The following is a 19938-nucleotide window of genomic DNA, read 5'->3' on the forward strand; positions in this document are numbered from 1 at the left end:
AACCATTTCATGGTGGTGGTAGAGCGTGTAGACATGATGAAGGAAGGATGCCAATGCAGTACTCTTGGGGAGTGTGCCCTTAGCCAAGGTTTCAGTCTTGCTAACTGAAGGTCACTCTTAAGTGTTACTTGAAGGATGAACATGCTCAAGTGGAGTGAGCAGAAGAACTCTTGTAGATCAAAATGGGGTATCGAGGGCTACGTGCCAGTCATTGTATCAGCCTTCAATTCTGCTTATACAAATCTAACAATTTATTGCTTAGAAAGGCTGTTTGTGAAGTTAACTGTTTATTTCTTAATAGTGAATACTCCTAGATTCTACAGTGATGCTCTTCATAGGTACATTGACCTTGCCATCGTCTCCTAAATCGTCTGAAAAAAAATCCAAGCTGGCATAAAGAAAGAAAGCTCAGATCAGGGTTTATATAACATGTTTCTGATAACTCAGTCATCGTACTCCCAAAATTCATAAAATGATGCTCACAGCATAGTGGGTCTTAGTGAGCCAATGTTGAGGAAGGGCCAGCTACCTGCAATCCTAGTTCGCAGTCACAGGTATTTTCTAGGAAATCAACAGCAGATTATCCCCGCCCATGTGTGGGATGCCAAAATACAATTTTAAATGTACACAGCTTTCAAACATAATTTCGTTATAAAAACCTTCTAAGAAAAGTGAACAACGATATCTGCTTTCACACCAAAGGAAAATAAAGCATATCAGTCATAACTAGGAATATTTAGGGGATCTGACAGTCACCACAACTTGAGTTTTAGGCTAGGGTGATATTATCAGAAGGAAGCTCTGGCCGCAAGGCATTATTTTAATGATATTCCTTTAACCCCTTCGCTGCCAGGCATTTTCCCCCTCAGGTGCAAGGCCTTTTTTTTGGCTATTTGGGGCAGTTCGTGCTTGGGCCCTCATAACTTTTAGTCCAAATAAGCCAAATTTGCGCCCTTTTTTTTTTTTTTAACCATCATAGGGATTCTAGAGATACCCAAAGTTTGTGGGTTCCTCTGGAGCTCTGGGGGAGACCAAGAAATTAGCCAAAGAACAGCGAAAATTTCGGTTTTATTTTTTTAAAACAAAATGGGGAAAAGGACTGCAGAAAAAAGCTTGTCCCCCCCACCCCCCTGAAAATTGCATCAACAAAAGGCTAAAATCACCATCTTCCCAGCTTTCAGGAACAGGCAGACTTTAATCAGAAAAAAACAAATTTTTCAACACAAGTTTGGCATTTTACTGGGACATATCCCATATTTTTTTTACTATTTTTTGTGCTTTCAGCCTCCTTCCAGTTAGTGGCAGAAATGGGTGTGAAACCAATGCTGGATCCAGGACAGCTAAACATTTCTGAAACGTACACAAAATTCTGAATTTAGCAAGGGGTCATTTGTGTAGATCCTTCAAGGTTTTCCTACAGAAAGTAACAGCTAAAAAAACATATATTGAAATTGAGGCCCCAAAAAAAAAAAAAAAGCCATTTCTGTCCATGTTTTCTTCTATAACTTTTTCCAGCTTAGGCAGAGTTTTGAAAGCAATATACCGTTACATCTGCTGGACTCTTCTGGTTGCGAGATATATAGGGCTTATAGGTTCATCAAGAACCCTAGGTACCCAGAGCCAATAACAGAGCTGCACCTTGCAATGGGTTTTCATTGTATACCGGGTATACAACAATTCATTTGGTGAAATACAAAGAGTGAAAAATAGGTATCAAGGAAACATTTGTATTTCCAAAACGGGCACAAGATAAGGTGATGAGAAGCAGTGGTTATTTGCACATCTCTGAATTTTGGGGTCCCCATAGAGGCATGAGAATTATAGGGCATTTCTAAAATAGAAATTTTTTACACACCGTCTTACATTTGGAAGGAAAAAAACGTAGAGAAAGACAAGGGGCAATAACACTTATTCTGCTATTCTGTGTTCTCCCAAGTCTATCGATAAAAATGGTACCTCACTTGTGTGGGTAGGCCTAATGCTCACGACAGGAAACGCAACATGGACACATCTCATTTTTACATTGAATTTTGACGAGTTTTTGGGAAAGTGCCTAGCTGTGGATTTTGCACTTTTTGGTCCTGTGCTCAGCAGCCATATAGGGAAACCTACCAATCCCAGACATTTTTTAAAACTAGACACCCGAGGGAGTCCAGGGAGGTGTGACTTGTGTGGCTCCCCCAGTGTTTTCTTACCCAGAATCCTAAGCAAACCTCAAATTTTGCTAAAAAAAAAATTTTTTTACACATTTGTGTGGGATCACCGCTCCACCCAACATTCACCCCAGTCTCCCGATAAAAACGATACCTCACTTGTGTAGGTTGGCCAAGTGCCTGTTATAGGGAAGAGCCAAAAACACATCGAAATTGAGGGGGAACCAAAGCGGGTCCAACAGGGCAGTTTTAAGGGAAAAAAAAAAAAGTTTTTAGGAGGACAAGTGAGGCAGAACTTTTATCCGTATAGATGCGACAATGCTGGGTATTAGGAATTTTGTGGATTCCTGCAGATTCCAGAAGGTTACATCACAAAAATGTGTGATTTCAACATTTGCAGGGCATTGTGAGTAAGAAAATGATGCAGGTGCATGTAAAGCACACCACCCTGGACTCACCCAGATGTTTTGTTTTCAGATGTGTCTAAGGTCTCGTAGATTTTTCTAGATGGCAGCGTCCCAAAGTTCAAAAAGAGCAACCCTCACCATTCCAAGTTTGACGAATTTGAGTGTTAGACAAGCTCTCATGGCCCAAATGAGAAACTAAAACCCAAAATAATCAAATGTCCTCTTGCTTGCCGTAGGATAAGATATTTTAGTGTGCTGGAGGAAAGCTGAAAGACTGTTATCCCCTTCAGTTGGGGTGGGGGCATAACCTGCCAATACTGGTTGGTAGCCACCACCGCATTTCTTTATCTTTTAATTCCCTGGCATCTATTAGGCTTTCTGCTCAAAGAGACATCAAAAGGAAAAGAACTGCCCCAGAGGGACGGTCCAGGACGTAATGGTTACGTCCGTGGCACCTCAGCACCGTGCCACCGGACATAACCATTACGTCCTTGGCGACCAAGGGGTTAAAGCAGATTTATACCTGGATTAGTCCTCTGTGCAATGGGATTTGTGCCAAATTCTTTTAAGTGTTTTACAAGACTTATGTTCATGCAAGGTCTCATTAAACCAAGGGGCCAGAGGGATAGTTCTGTGGTGCTTTCTGCTTGTGACAGGAATTAAAGAATCGAGCGAAGACCTTATCCAATTATCAATATAGGAGCGTTTGATTCCACAGAGTTGCTTAGAATCAAACACTTAGACGCTAAAGTAGTGTTCAAGGCAAAGGCATTAAACTTGGACCAGCTCCTCCCAAAAAAAACTGACTGGGTGGCTTATAATCAGGATACATAGGGAATGAAGAGGGAAAAAGTGACGGCGAGATGATCTGACCAAGATACGTACATGGGCTGGTCAGCATGCAGGGATTTTAGATTTGAAAATATGGGGTCACGTAAATGTCCACCCTCATGAGTGGGAGGATTGGTATTAGGCAAGACGTAGAGGGCCGTAAAGTCCTTGATCAAAGAAGAGGCAGTCTAACAAGTCATTTTATCAAAATTAATGTTAAAATCCCCAATTATTGTGAAGTTAGCATATTTTACATTTTAAGGGGCTAGGGTCTCCGTCAAGATGGAGCTCCATTTGTCAGCAAGTCGAGGGGGTGACAGATTAGCGCACCCGACGAAGCAAAATTATTGGCGAGGGACAGAGAAAACAACAAAGCTTCATATTAAGGAATGCTGAGTTGATCTAATCTACAAACATACTGTGTTTTTAAACTAATTGCAATGCCTCCCCCCTTTCCTACGCATGCGATCCACTTCAACTAGCACTGGCTAAGCAAATGTGTTTGGCAATAGATGCCAGTTTTGGCTTTGTCAATGCTTGTTTAGTCATGGTTTTAGTAAAATTGTGGTGTTGGGGGAGCTGCCGGACACGCGCCAATAAAAAAATAAAATTAAAAAAAAACACTGCCTAAAAGCAGAAATGCCACAGTAGTCTATGGTACTAAAGTGAGCTGTTTTGTGCTCCTTGTCAAAGAACAGAATTGGGTCACTCACAATGAAAATAGCAAGTGGGTTTACTCACTGCCGTACACTGTAGTGGGCAAAAGAAAAATGTGAATGACAACAACTGACCAACAGAGGAAAAGGGCTGGCTAAAAGCCCTTATAAGTATTTTATACATAAAATTAAAAGGTTCTGGCTAGCGCCAGACTGAAAAAAATAAATTTGAAAATGAAAAATAGAGCGGGAATTGTGCTGCTTTGCTCTGGTATGATATTTATATGAGAAAGGTGAAAGTCACCAAGTATTCTAAAAGCTGCTGTGTTCCATCATGTGCAGCATAGTCCAGCCTTGAGTTTAGTTTTCAGGGTAAGCTCCAGAAAGGATCTATAGTGATGAAATTATACTGCACAGGCCCTCCACGACACTGGACCACCCTACCTCAACAAACAAGTAAACTTCCACATACCAACTCAACAGCTCCGCTAACCTTGCCCTCGCTACAGTCCCCCGCATCCAACGCACCAACTCCAGAGGTAGATCCTTTGCCCACCTCGCTGCCACGACCTGGCACTCCCTCCCCACCAACCTACGCAAGACCCAGGACCTCCTAACCTTCAGAAAGCACCTTCTTAAGAGGTCCCCTAGTTGACGACCAATGTTTTAGTTGCAAGTTGTAAAAAGCTGAACAAACTACAGATCTAATGTGTGCCGTAAGTCAGCTCTATAGTTCAAATTGCACCCTTTTTCTTAAAAGAAAAAAAAGACTGAATCCCAAATCACTCAGGAGTCTGAAGGAGTGACACTACTCTGAAGCATTCAGCCTGAGCCCATGGGAAGCACCTCAGTTTTATTTCTGTTTAACTGGAGGCGGCTGTTATTCATCCAAACTGACAGTTTATTTAAGGATATAATTTTGTTCTTCCAGTTCTTCATTTAGTCAGCAGATGAATAACTGTTCAAGTCTTTTGCTCCACTGGAAAAAAAGCAACTTGATGACTTATAAGGTAGTAGTGGCGACGGGGTGACTAATTGGATCTCTCACATTCTACTGAAACTTCAGTTAATTGGAAAGGTGCATGCCTGGGGAATTCAATCCTTCCTAATAGATGGGATCTGAACCATTCTACAGTCCTAGACTCACCTAATATGGTAGCCTTATCAAATATAGTAGACACCTAAAATGACAGTATGGATAGTCTTCTGTCATTAGCTGTGGTAAGCACACGATCTAGTAAGTGTCAGGGACTCTTATTTTGCAGTCTAAAGCCTGATTGTTAGCGGTCTAGCTTCTGGTACCACCCTGGAAGACCAACAAATTAGGAGGCTACAACTTACTCCAAAATTTGAGATACCAATAAGAGAAGCCAGCAACAGGGCAATAATTCTGAAGACTGTCTGGATCTAGAGAGTCATTTAATCAAGAGATTAGAAACTTTTTGTTTTAAGTATACCAGGCGCACAAGTGTCTGAAATGACTGGATAAGAAATAAGGCTTCACTGGGGGAGGATGAAAGCTCTACCCAGGGAATGAGTTCCAAACGTCTATCAGGTCTAACTCAGTTTCAGATGGACAGCAGTACCCAGTGTGCAGAGTTCAAAAACCAACATTAGTCGACACAAAAAATTATATTTTCTCACACTATCACCACCCCAAGGTGTCCATTCCATGATAACATCTTACTGGTGAGTCCACAAACTGTAGGGATGGGGACCACTGCAAACACCTTGGGGCTCCCCTCGGTCTGCCTCTGACAGAATTGCTATTCTGTCAAGCTTAGCCGCAGTCACCCACCTCAAAGGGAAACCTTTAGCACAGGCTTCTCCAACTAGCAGCCCATGACCTACCAGTAACTTGCCAGCTACCGTAAGTAGCTCGCCTGTGTGCAGCCGTACCTACTAAATTAAAAGCTTTTGATTGGTTGAACTAATATATATATACCTACAAAGTGATGTGTGTATTCCAGTCGAAAATGTGCATATTTTTTTTTAGAAATCAAACTGATGATTTGAGAAAACTGGATACATTTTCAAAAATCTGTTTATAGTTGTCTTGAGTGATAAATCATGCAGCACTGGGGGCACTTATTACTAATATGACCTTTTTTGACATTACTGTTGGCAACTCTGCCACATGCACTGAAGATTTCATTGCTGGTAATCTTTCATATGGTATCCTCAAATGTAATCCTGTCTGATGTGGTCACTATTAAAACACTAGAAGTATTAGTAGCTTGTGATGATTTTCACTGAACATAGCTATCTCCTGTTACAGAAAAGGTCGAAGGCCACTGCTTTAGCATATGCAGCCCCCACCTGGGAAATGACTATCCCTAACTTGCCCACAGATGGACCCCATACTGTAAACAGTACCGTCATGACCAACAAGGTTATATTGCCCATCCTCCACCCTAGGTCAGACATCTGTTTTAACTTAGGGTCAGCTCTGCACAAAAGGCAAGCAGCCAACAGAGGCCACTGACAGCTGTTGGTGACCAAGCATCTGGCCATTCACACAGTGGTGGATCCTTAACTCCAGTCATGGGTAGGCCTCACTTCTAACCTGTGGGCTAGAAATGAGTTATATACTTGCTCCAGAGGTTTCTCTTTGTCCACTGAGGCTGCTCAGAGTGGGGGATATAGCCTCAAGCTGCAGACACCCTCCATCTGCTCTCGCGTCTACCACCTCAGGGGTGACAGCCTCCTTCTATGAGGGTCTATAGCCTGAGACTCAACCGAAGTCTGGCAATTCAGACCTTCTAAGGTGGACACAGTACCCTCTGAAGGGCTACACTCCCGCTGTGTCCTGCAAGAGTCGGCATGGCTCAAGTCTCCTCTCTGTAAGGCAGAGAGTAAGGCAGCACTTTCAGGTCAGAAATGGCCTCACCAGTTCCAGTCTTGGTGTCCTTTCTTGACAGAGCAGGTAACCCCTGGTTCTTGGCACCTGACTCCTACCTCCTTCTCTATACCCTAAACCTAGGGGCAGTGCCTGAAGAGATCTGTTGTGGCCTATCTGGGTACTCCCACCTATTGGTTCCCAGCTGGTGACAGTTAACTTCCAAAGATGCAGTCCATGGGGAAGTGGGGACATACAACTACCCTTCTCGGGTAACTATCAGCCTCCACTTTAAGGAGACCATGGCCACAGGACAGTCAGACTCTGCCTCATATGTATCTCTCAACCTACAGAACCTTCCTTACAAATCTTTCAACCTTTGTGCTTGGCTGGCACTAGCACTCTGCAAAAGTGTGACAAGGACCCCATTCACTGACTTTCTACAAATGATTCCTACCACAATCCAGGATCACATTCTTACTTTCTGGGTCCACCTCTCAACTAAGGGACACTAGGGCATAATCCTTTCCGTCCAGGGCTAGACTGGCCACCCCTGCAGAGGGCCTATTTCTGCATATCTTCTTTGGGGCCAAGGAATCTCCCTGCTTGTGTCCTGGCTGTAGGCAGTCAAAGCACCTGCCCTTCCCAAAGGGATACTCACCCCCTGGGTCCACCCCCCGCCAATCGAAGTGGCTTGGAACTCTTTTCCCAGGTTAGACATTTGCAGCCCTAGGAGTTCTGTTTCTGGGTCTTGCTGCTCCCATTTTTTCCCTGTTGTGGGCCTATCCCCTCATTTCTAAAGTCACCCCCTTTGGATTTCTTGAACACCCTAGTGCAGCAGTTTGTAACCTATTGACTTCTGCATACCCCACTGAATCACTAGTGGAAGCCATGAATTTAACCTATGCAAAAAGTACAAAACTACAGACTAGATATACATCCACACAAATTATGGAATCATTTCTTTTTCTCCCAAGAAATATACAAAAATTGAAACCTTAATTTAAATGGGATGGTTGGAACTTGTCAAAATCTGGATTTAATTCTTAACGACATAATGTGTTCGGCTAGCATATTCCTTTGTTGCTTCTAGTGCATCTTTTTTTTTGCCAGGGCATACTGGTGATGCCACCAAACCACCTAGTGTTGGGCTCGGAGTGTTACAAGTTGTTTTCTTGTAAGAATGTTTTCAAGTCACGGTATCGAATGGTGACTCCTCTCTGTAATACTGCGCATGGGCATTGAGTCCTTTGTTAGATTTTTTTCCGTCAGGAGGGTGAAGTAAAGAGTGTATAAATGTAAATGTACATATATAGTAAAGAAATGAGATGTCCATGCAATGTATATACATGTGTACAATATATTGTACTACAACAGCCACAGGCTTTCGAGGAGAGAGGGCGCATGTGAATCAACAGCACTAAATGCCACAAACAGATGTCTACTAGGTAAGTAACATTTTCCGTTCAATAGGCATGTGTAGCTGTAGATACACATGCTTTACATAGACTGTAAAGCAGTCACCACCCAAAATAAGTGGTGGCTAGCCTGTAGGAGTTGGAGTAGTTTGAAACAGTGTTCTAAGCACTGCCTGTCCAACATTTGCTTGTTGGAGAGATAATACATCCACACAGTAGTGTTTCGTAAATGTGTGGTGTAGACCATGTGGCAGCTTTACATATGTCTGCCGTTGGTATATTTCCTAAGAATGCCACTGAAGCTCTTTTTTTCCTAGTGGAATTTGCTTTAGGGGTTACTGGTAACTGTCTTTTAGCTTTAAGACGAAAAGTTTGAATACACTTCACTGTGCATCTGGCTAATCCATTTTTTGAACTAGGATTACCTTTGTGAGGTTCTTAGAATGCCACAAAGAGTTGTTTGGATTTTCTGAAAAGTTTTGTTCTGTCTATATAGTAAATAAATGAGCTTTTTTTAACATCAAGGATGTGAAGAGCACTTTCAGCCACTGAATCTGGATGTGGCAAGAAGACTGGCAATTCCACTGAGTGATATGAAAAGGTTAAACTACCTTTGGTAGGAATTTTGGATTTGTTCTAAGAAGTAATTTGTCTTTGGATTTGAAAGAAGAGTTCTTCCAAAGTGCATGCCTGAATTTCACTAACTCTTCTTAAAGAAGCGACTGCTACTAAGAAAGCAACTTTCCATAATAGAAACTGTAGATTACAAGAATGCATGGGTTCAAGTGGTGGCCCCATAAATCTTGGGAGTACAATATTAAGATTCCACACCGGGACTAGAGGAACTTTAGGTGGAATAAGCCTTTCAAGACCTTCCATAAAGGCCTTTATAACAGGAATCCTAAACAGGGAATATGTTGTCTATTTTGAAGGGAAGCAGTTATAGCGGTTAAATTAATCTCAACAGATGAATATGCCAGATTTTCTTTTTGTAACTGTAGCAAATAAACAATATCCTGTACTGAAGCTTTAGGTGGATCAACACTTTTGGGTTGACAAAACGCTTCCATTTAGCTGCATAACATTGTCTAGTTGTGGGTTTGCGTGCTTCTTTTAGAATATCCATCCATTCAGATGGAAGTTGTAAATAGCCAAACTGACTTCAGGAGCCAAATTGCCAGGTTGAGGGTGCTGGGAGATTTGGATGTCTGATTTGGCCTCTCCTCCGAGTCAACAAATCTGGTCTGTTTGGCAGTTTGTGATATAGGACTACAGACCGGTTCAATAGTGTTGTGTACCAATGTTGATGTGCCCATGTGACAGCTATGATTATCATAGTGATTGAGGTTTGTTTCATCTTTATTATCAGAGATGGAATTAGTGGGATAGGTGGAAAAGCGTAAGCAAATATCCCTGACCAACTCATCCATAGAGCATTACCCTTGGATTGAGGGCGTGGTTACCAGGATGCAAAGCTCTGGCATGTTGTGTTTTCTTTTGTGGCGAAAAGGTCTATGTCTGGGGTTCCCCACGTTTGGAAGTATTGTTGAATCACTTGTGGGCGAATTTCCCATTTGTCTACTTTTTTGCAACGTCCTGCTTAAGAGGTCCCCTAGTTGACTGTGTATCCCTGGAAGATACTGTGCCACTAATTGAACGTGAATTCCCCACTTCCATATTGGCTGTGCTGAAAGGGACAATTGAGGTGTGTAGCCCTCTGCCAAATGCCCCCCCAACACCCCCCTCCCGGTCCCACCCTCCCTGTTTTTGCAGATAATACATAGCGGTCATATGGTCTGTCCGTATCAACACTTCTGGAAGAAAACAAAAAGCTTTGAGCGCTAGGAATACTGCTAGTAATTCCAAGTAGTTTATATGATAAGGCCTTTCAATTGAATCCAATTTTACCATTGTATAGTGAGGTTGTTGAGATGAGCTCCCCAATCTATCAGTGACACATCTGTTATGATTGTGGTCTGAGGCACAGGGTCCAGAAAGGGCTGCCCCTTTCACTCGTGGGTGTAATTCCACCTTTGGTGAGAACGGTGAGTCTGGAGGTCCAACAACACTAGATCCTGAATCTGACCCTGTGCCTGAGACCATTGTTGAGAAAGACACTGCTGTGGTGGTCGCATGTGCTGTCTTGCATTGGAGACTATGGCTATGCATGAAGCCATCATTCTCAATAGTTTCATCACTAGCTTTACTGTATAAGTGTGGTTGTATTGTAGTTGAGATATGAGATTGTGAAATGCTTAAAACCTTACTGGGTTTGGATATGTTAATCCTGACTGGGTGTTCACAATTGCTCCCAGATATGGTTGTTTCTGTGAAGGTTGCAGGTGAGAGTTGTGGTAATTGATTGCAAATCCTAGATTGTGTAGGATATCTATGGTATCTTTAATATGTTGACAAATTTGAATTGTACTGGCTTTTGAGCCAGTTGTCTAGATATGGGAAGACATGTATGTGTTATCTTCTGAGGAATGCTGCAACCACCGCTAAGCCTTTGGTGAACACCCTTGGTACTGCTGTTACTCTGAATGGCAGCACTTTGAATTGGTAGTACTTTTCTACTATGACAAATCTTAGATATTTTCGATGTGCTGGATGTATAGGAATGTGGAAATAAGCATTCTTGAGGACTAATGTCATGTAATCCTGTTTTTGTAGTAAGGGAATGATATCTTGCAGAGTGACCATATAAAAGTGTTCTGAAAGGATGTATAGATTGAGGGGTCTGAGATCTCAAATTGGTCTTAGAGTACCATCTTTCTATTGTATGAGGTGTAGTGAATATATTCCAGAACCCTGTTGGGGTATAGGCACTATCTCTATGGCTCCTTTCAGTAGTAATGATTGTACCTCCTGTTTTAATAGAGTGATCTGTTCCTGAGTAAGTCTGTGTGAACAAGGGGGAATGTTTGGTGGAGTAGAGATTAGTTCTAGACTACAGCCATGTTGGATAATTGACAGAACCCATTGATCTGTGGTGATGTTGTACCATTGTGGGTAAAAAATGTGCTAGGTCTTCCTCCCACAGCTGATGTATGCTCTATGGGGATTTGTAAGAAGTCACTGTTTTGTTGATTTAGAGGAACCTCTGGGAGTGGCCGATTTACCTCTTCTTCTACAACTAGATCCTTTGTAAGAGCGTCTGAATGAACCTCTATTATAAAATTGTGGTCTTGTTTTTGTTGTGAGGTGGATGGCTCTGTGGTTCATGGTTTGAAACCACCCCTAAATTGTGGCCTTCGAAAAGTGCCCCTAGTGGGGCTGGTGTATAATTTAGCCAAAGCTTTAGCTGTCTGCGTCCTTTTAAAGCTTATCCATGGTGGGATCAACCTCTGGCCCAAATAAATGCTCTTTATCGATGGGCATGTTTAATACTGCTTGCTGTATCTCTGGCCTAAATCATGAAGCTCATAACCATGCATGTCGCCTGATGATTATGCTGGTGTTGACTCCCATTGCTGCTGTTTCAGCTGCATCAGTAGTGCATCTAATTGCATTTTTAGAAATAGGCTGTCCTTCTGCTACTATTTGTTGCCCCCCTTTTTTGATGTTCCAGTAGAAGATATTGTAGCAAGTCTTCCATCTGATCCCAATGAGCCCTATCATACTTTATTAGGCTAGGTTTGGAATTTGCAATCCTCCAGTGGTTGGCAGCTTGAGTAGCAACTCTTACCTGCTGCATTAAATGTTCTACTTTGTTTGGAGGAGGCGGAGGAGCATCTCCTGTAGACTGGCTGTTGGCTTGTTTTCTTGCTGCGCATACCACTATAGAATCAGGTGATAATTGTGCGCTAAAGAAAACTGGATCAGAGGGTGCAGGTTTGTACTTTTTTTTTTGTTTGTTTTTAAATCAATCCTGGGTGTAAATATTCTTGCTTTTAGAGGGTCTTTAAAAATGTATTCTGCATGTTTATGCATGCCTGGAGGCATAGGGAGACACTGGTACTCTTTGTGAGTAGCTGTTAAAGTATTAAATAGAAAATCATCCTCAATGGGATCTGCATGTACTTGTACGTTATCATACGAGCTGCCCTGGCTATAACTTGATTATAAGCAGTGGTATCTTCAAGGGGAGATGGCCTCGCTGGGTATAAATCTGAGTCATTAGGAAGAATGGGATCTGGGTCATATTACCTCTTCTTGAGGATCAGTTAAATCATCCCTATGTGATGATGCAGATGATGCCTGTGGAGAGAACTGTGTTAACTGTGTAGGTGAAGGTGGTGGGGTAGATGGAACGGAAGGAGAATGTGGTGGTGAAGGCTGAGGTTGTTGTGTTGCCTTTTGTTTCTCCTTCTGTTTAAAGACTTTGATAGGTGGAGGCACAGCATCTAAAGTCTCTTGAAAAGTCAGTTTTTTTTTTTTATTGTTGGAGGAGAGGCTATGATCCTTCCTTGTGTATATGAATATTGCGCTGTTTAATGTTCATAACCTCTACAAAAGGTTGTATCTCAGATGACTCAGTAGGTGGAGAATATTTACTACTGGCAGCTTTCGATTCCAAAGGTTTGGATACGGAATGCCAGACTTGTACTGGAAATGTCAGCACCGAAAGTGCTGTTATGTTTTTTCAGCTTTGAGGTGGAAGTGTCACATTTTCGGCTCGGTACCGAAACAGATGGGACAGGCTGTTTGGTATATGCTGAATGCACTTTGGTCTTTTGTTTTGGGGCCGAACCCAAGGATTGGTCATCTGAAGGTATTTTTCTGGTCTGACCATGGTCCGAAGGCAGTCGAGGACCGAAGACCAATCAGGAGTCTTTTTAATTGTCTGGGTTTGGTGTGACGGGCTGATATAATCACGTACTGCGCCGGTGTGATGGATTGGCTGTCAGCATCCGAATCTCAATCCGAATCGGAATTTGCAATGGAAACTGCTTCATGCTGTCCTACTTCTTCTTGCGCGTATTTCTTCTCTAAAGATGTCAGGTGTGTGTTCTGACGACTTGGACGCCATCTCCAATCCACACGCTCTTCGGTCCCGAAGGGTCTTTTTGGATGAAAACGATCTACAAGCGTCACAGGCCTCTTCTGTGTTCCGGATACAGGCACAAATTGCACACCAAATGCTGAACGTTGTAGGGAAATTTGGCGCAACACCGAGAACAGAACCGAAACGGAGTCCATTCCATCAGCCCAACATTGTTCGACTACAATGTCTTTAAGTAGGCCCAAAAAAGGCGAGGTCGCTCTGAGGGGTGTGAAATCAACCAGACAATTGAAATCAGATGGAATGTAAGAGTGGAAAACATGATCGAAACTATACAGGCGTTTATAGAGAGTTAGAAGAAAGTTCAGAGGATACCGAACCGGAGCAAAAGGAAACACATCCGAGCCCGATGACAGAAAGAAAACAATCTAACAAAGGAAAGGACTCGATGTCCATGCACAGTAATACCGAGAGGAGTCACTCGATCCCGTGACTCGGAAACATTTTTAGAAGAAAAACATCTTGTAACACTCTGAGCCCACTAGATGGCAGACTTATGCAAAGCATGTGTATCTACAGCTACACAAGCCATCAAACATATATACTTATTTACTAGTGGCAGACCCCTCCCCCTACTCTGGGGTTTCTCGACCACAGATTAAAAACCGCTGCCCTAGTACGTAGCCCGAACGCCATCATCCCCAACCACCCAGCTGTCCTTCAAAGTGGGGGGTTAGTCATCTTGGAGTCCACTAGATGTTGGAGCAAACCTGAAGTACAATAATTAAAGATGTGCTCTTTCATAATTAAGTTATTTAGCCCATCAACGTATCCTGTGCACTATCCTTCACACAGCCCTGCTGTGCTTCTTGAAGAGATATTTATTAATTCCTCCCAAAGCTGTTATGACTTTTTGTGTGCGTCTCTTAGCTATACTCATCAGCAGTGAGACCAAACATGATTACCAGTGCATCCTTCATGTGGGTGTATGGATCAGCTACTTACCTCTAGGGTCTCAAGTCTGTCCAGCCCCTGGGTTATCAACCCCTACAACAACAATCCCAATACTGCTTGTCTATCCTGTGCATCCCAATACCTTCTTGTAAGAACAAACAATGTATCTATACCAACGCCCAGCACACAGCTAAGCACCACACCCTTAGTTTGGAGGGAGGTGTGGTTTGGACACCCCTATAAACAACTCATCGCTGTTGCCACTATCTTCTTTGAGCTATATCACCTTCATGTTGGTCTTTGGCCCATTTAAGGACAGGTTATTCACCTCAAGAAGCAACTTCTTTTCCTCCACATAGTCCATCTCTCACTGGTTGTCATGGAACCGCAGTTGACTGCAAACTGTGGTGTAGATGAAGTCGTCTGGCAAGGCTTGCTATTTATTTTCATTTTATGCAAGGAGTGACTATCCTACTCCTGACTGGATCTTTAATGTTGTCAGGGGCTGGCCATCATCACACTCTTCAACATAGGCATAAGTTGAACACTGCATTAATTCTTGAAGAGTGTTTCTACAAGGAAATTGTCCTCTATGTCCACACCGTACATTGAGGCATTCTGGTGTTGAGCCCCTCTCTAGATTACAGCATGGTATGCTGTTGTATCATCTGGGGAGGTGGTTTTGCCGGGTGAGGATCAAAGTTGTGATCCTCTAGGGGATTAAGACTGTACTGCTCCAGGGATCAGCCCCTGTGGGTTGATCATAAGGATCCCCTATGAACATGGGCTACCTGGTTCAGAGAAAGCGTGGAAAGATCCTTGGGGAGGCAAAGAATGCTGTGGTGAAATATATATTGATGTGTGATATATTGATATTTTCTTTTTGTATTAAAATCGAAATTTGAGTAGTGTAGTCTTGGAGCCATTACACACAATTGATATTTACTTGGATTATATTATATCCATCCATAGAAGCTTTAGTAAAATTGAAGGATCCATGGACACAACTATTAATTGAAGCAAACTATTTTTAGTGTGCTCCATTCTTATTTCCGTTATACTGTGGTGAAATAGGCCCTGGTGATGGAAGCAGTGATGCTGCATGAGGTTGTGGTGAAGTAGGTGGCAATAGTGCAATCTGCAGTTGCTGCTTTGGGGAGGTAGGAGGAGGTGCAGGCTGAATCAGTGTTTTCTGCTCCTTCCACTTCTTTTATCCTGGGTTTAGATGTGTGTCATATTGGACACAGGAGGTGCGGATGTAGGTGTATTTGTGGAGGCTATTTGGGTGACTAAAGTTCTACCAGAAGTCTCCAAGCTTGGCATTGAAAGTGCTCTCAACTTCAAACTCGGCTCCAAATGAGCCTGTGATGTTTTCAGCTATGCTGCAAGCATTTGGTGTCCCTTTGGGCATGCCAGAGGGGGTCAGGCCAAACTGTTGGTTCCAACAAGGGAACAAGGGTGGTGTTGGAACTACAGTTTGTATCTTTAGCTAGTTCTGGTCTGGATGCCAGATTCTCTCGGGAGCAGTGCTCCTCCCCACTATATTTTCTGCAATACATATTTTTCTCCATGCCCGTATTAGTATTCCTTCCTCGTAGCTGGTCCTGCTGGCGTCGACTCCAAACAGGCTTGTTCTCTGTTGAACACCTCTGACAATGTTCCAGGGCTTTGTGTTCTGTGACCTGGGGCTCTGATGATTAAGGCAGATTTTTATCGACGTGAAGGGATCTTTTTCACCGAAAACGTGTGGGCTGTCCGACACCCTGCTACTGCATCCTTGAGTATGACTAGTCTCTCTCGTATAGTTAAGCATCTTTTGGCACCTGAAAACGTGGCAAAAACTGAACTTTTACTGCTTATGTTCGTGAGAGAGAGGCAGAAATTACAAATAATGTGCTGGTCAGACTAGGGATATCTGGAGTTAACAAGTCTGCAGGAGTCCTCCTCAGCTGCCTACATTCTCAGACGCAAAGTCTTTGACATTTGTGTGAAGTTGTTGGATCGGTTAAGATCTATGGAACATACCAGATGGATTTGATGAGGATTGATTGTAGATTTCCTTTGGGATGGACCTTGAAAGGAAAATATTAAGTCTCCATGCACAACTGCAATGTTATCAGATCAGTTACTATTCACATATGAACCCAATAAGAGAAAATAAACAATCTAAGGGTGGATCTGAGGCCCAAAGGCATTGTGAACTAAGGGAGGAGTCACTCTACACAAGATGTCTTCAACCAGTTGATTGCAAGCTACCAGTTGCTTCCAGACCCATTCAGAGTAGCACACAGCCTGGAGTTCATTTTAAATAAGTACTGAGTAATATTTTTGCTTTTGATGTTAAGGGAAGACTGTGCTTAATTTACACTATCATCAGGCTGCAAATAGCAGGTCCTGATAATGAGCAGTGCTGGAGTCAGATTTATCAAGCATGGTGAGGCACAGGTGAAGAATTCAAGCACTAAGATATTAAACTCTTTAATAAAAGTCCTTGTCAACTCAATTTTGGAGGTGAGAACAAAATGTTTCCCAGTGCTTTTAAATCAGAAAAACATAAAATGAAGTTATCTTATGATTAAGTTAACTTTTCATTTTAATATTCTCATTTTTTTTCTTTAAAGTGTTACATTTACAAACAGCAGCTCTCTTGCTTCCAGTGGACAGTAGAACAGTGTCTTAGTTATGAGCATTTATTAAATGGAAGAAATTGAAAGTGCAGAAAAATTTTCCACATTCTAAACATTTTTGCACTTTGCATTTCCCCCATTTAAAAAACGGTTGTATGTTTGTGTTATACATGTGACGGTTTCACATTTAGCGAAAGTTATGTCCTATGCTACAAGTACACAACACAGGCTCTGTAACCCATACGCATCTCACTCATGGGCATGCGTCTCCATAGATCACCAAAGACCATGCTCTCACGGACACACTTGGCAGCCCTGCCATAGTGCCCCTAATCAAAGTATTTTGTTCAAACCATAGTATCTATGGACATTAGCCTTAAAGTCAAAGAAGTTAGGGGTGGTTTGAGGAGGCGGGGGAGGGGTCTGGTATTAATGTGCAGGTTGTTGAGTCTTCAGTAGCTCATGATTTGCACTGATCAGGAGTAGCTCTCACTACATAAAAAGGTTGGAGACCCTTGCCTTGTGGCTCGAAACGTCTTCAAAGAAAAATAACTTGCAAAGTCTGGACCCAACACTACACAGCAGAATACAAAGAATGTGTATCTACAGCAACACCTGCTATGAACACCCCAAAAAACCTCTGTACAGAGCACATTTTCCTCCTTTGGAGTGAAAATTTGAATTTCGGAACAGATGAACCAAGACTTTCCTCACTCAACATTCCATGAGAGAATCTAACATGGCATTTGAGGACAAAGCGTAAGAGATTCACAAGTAAGCTAAGTGAAACATAGATGTACACCGACTACACAGTAGCAAGGATTCCCAGATGCACTAGTCATTTTCAGAGCCTGTTAATCTATAAAACAGCAAATACAACTTTCTTTTCACTCTCTGCCAAAAATTATCCTCAGGTGTAGACTTCTACTGCTAAAACAAGCATCCATTTCAGGCAAATGGAGCAAGAATCAAGCTAAGCAATTTCACAAAATGTTTCTGGAAAATCTAAATTGAAGGAAGTCTACCATTAGAATTAGGCCTGAGGGGGGCTGGAATGAATACTCAAAGCAGCAGTATGAAAAACTAAGCGACAACCAAGTTGGGTGATAAATCAATACAACGTACGTTTTCAAAGAGGCACATATTCTCAGATTTCTGGCAGTTTGGAGTTGTAAAGATCTGCTCTAAAGCATTACTTGTACGAGAACTTCCTATTCGTAGGTCACAAGCATTTAAGTGGGCTCGGACTGTAGCTAAAAGTTAAAGCTATCACTTCCTAGTGGAGATAATGCTATCAATCTCCCTACTTAAATTTATAATGAAAATGTCACTTACCCAGTGTACATCTGTTCGTGGCATCAGTCGCAGTAGATTCGCATGTTCTGCAATAGCTCGCCATCTGGTGTTGGGCCGGAGTGTTACAAGTTGTTTTTCTTCGAAATTAGCTAATTTTCCGTTCCGAAACTCGGAGCGACAGGAACACGTCCGAACCCGATGGCGGAAAAAAAACAATCAAAGATGGAGTCGACGCCCATGCGCAATGGGGACAAAAGGAGGAGTCACTCGGTCCCGTGACTCGAAAGACTTCTTCGAAGAAAAACAACTTGTAACACTCCGGCCCAACACCAGATGGCGAGCTATTGCAGAACATGCGTATCTACAGCGACAGATGCCATCGAACTAAATCATTATCAATGGACAACGTCTAGATGAACTAGTGATGTAGAGAAGAGTTTAACAATTACTTTAAGATAAGCACAAAGCCAAAACCCTAGCTCTCTAAAAGTGTATTTTGCAATTTTCTTTCTAAACAAGAATACCTAATCGTCTTCTGCTGAACCCAATTCCAGACCAGGTGTTTCCAGGCAAAAGGACCCCTGCATGATCGGATACTTCTGCTGTATTCCGGGGAAAACTGTATTAACTGTTAGTCATGTGGAATCCTGAACTAAATGCTTCCTAGATGAGAATGGCAACTGAGCTGTTGCAAAGACACATGCTCTAGCACTACACAAGCACTCTTAAATTAACAAACGTAAAAGTACAAGCTAGTGATAAGCCATTTACTTTGAAGAGGAATGTCAGAAGTCCCTTTGACATGAGGACTGTCTTCAGGTGTGGCTCTTTGTATAAAGTGCTGTTAAAGGCAACCTCATCGAAAGTTTGTCTTTTCTGAATGACCTTCAATATGGATTCACTCAGATTTAATTTTGAGAATCTTTCGGAGCTTAATATTCATATCATACTACAGTTTCTGACCCAACCTCTCCACCCATCATTTGCATATAATTGGAATAAATGTCAAGAACAAGCTAGTTTTATAAGCATACGTCAGACCACCCATGACAGGATATATTTTTTTTTCCACTGTTCTTCCCTATTTGATCTAGCAACACAGCTTCAGATGGTTGGTTTCAGCATCCCACCTTATCATATAGATTTCCGGGATTTCTCTTGTCATCTTCATCACTGCTGTCTTCAATTGGTGGATTTTCTCTCTTCATATCATCGCCCAGGTAGTGCTCAAAGACATTGGAGAAAGCGACTGCCGACAGCATACAGACCACAGGAGTCAATGTCAACATGAGACGAACCATCACGCCAGCGAAGTACACAGCACTGATTGCATACAGAGCAACTAAAGAGAGAAAAGCACACTGGTGACATCTGAAAGTTAATTCAAGTGTACTTCATTGAAATAGGGTGCAAAAATAGATTTATAGGGAAATAATCAGATTATGTTGTAAGCAAGGGCGGCAAACATTGAAGAGTGTTTCGCGCTAAAACTTCTATAGGTTTCTTAAATTATTCAAAATAGCATTCACACAAGAGCGTGGGGTTTAGGCATATAAGAAAATTGATGGTGAATGTACACTTGCAAAATATGCAGTAAGTATGAAGGAAAGCCACTTCAAAGGTATTAGGGTAAATATTAAAACTTAATCCACACCGCCGGATATAACTGATTCGGGGTAAAACACACCATTGTTAACAATTAAAAGAATAAGTGCTAGGGCCCGAAGATTTGTTCAGAGCCCAGCAGTGGGCGCTAGCAAAGGTTGGAGTAGAGTACCATCTTGATTCCACGTCATGCCTCTAACTCACCCT

General features: G+C 42.3%; 1 protein-coding gene across 1 annotated transcript in view; it reads right to left on the reverse strand.

Annotated features, from left to right (window-relative positions):
* STT3B (STT3 oligosaccharyltransferase complex catalytic subunit B) overlaps positions 1-19938 on the reverse strand; it is a 213079-nt gene that overhangs the window by 54161 nt on the left and 138980 nt on the right. Inside the window, exon 10 of the mRNA XM_069212000.1 lies at positions 19257-19468. Within this exon, the coding sequence (XP_069068101.1) occupies positions 19257-19468 (212 nt within the window). The remainder of the gene's footprint in view (positions 1-19256; positions 19469-19938) is intronic.

Source organism: Pleurodeles waltl, chromosome 10, assembly GCF_031143425.1.
Source record: "Pleurodeles waltl isolate 20211129_DDA chromosome 10, aPleWal1.hap1.20221129, whole genome shotgun sequence".
NCBI lineage: Eukaryota > Metazoa > Chordata > Amphibia > Caudata > Salamandridae > Pleurodeles > Pleurodeles waltl.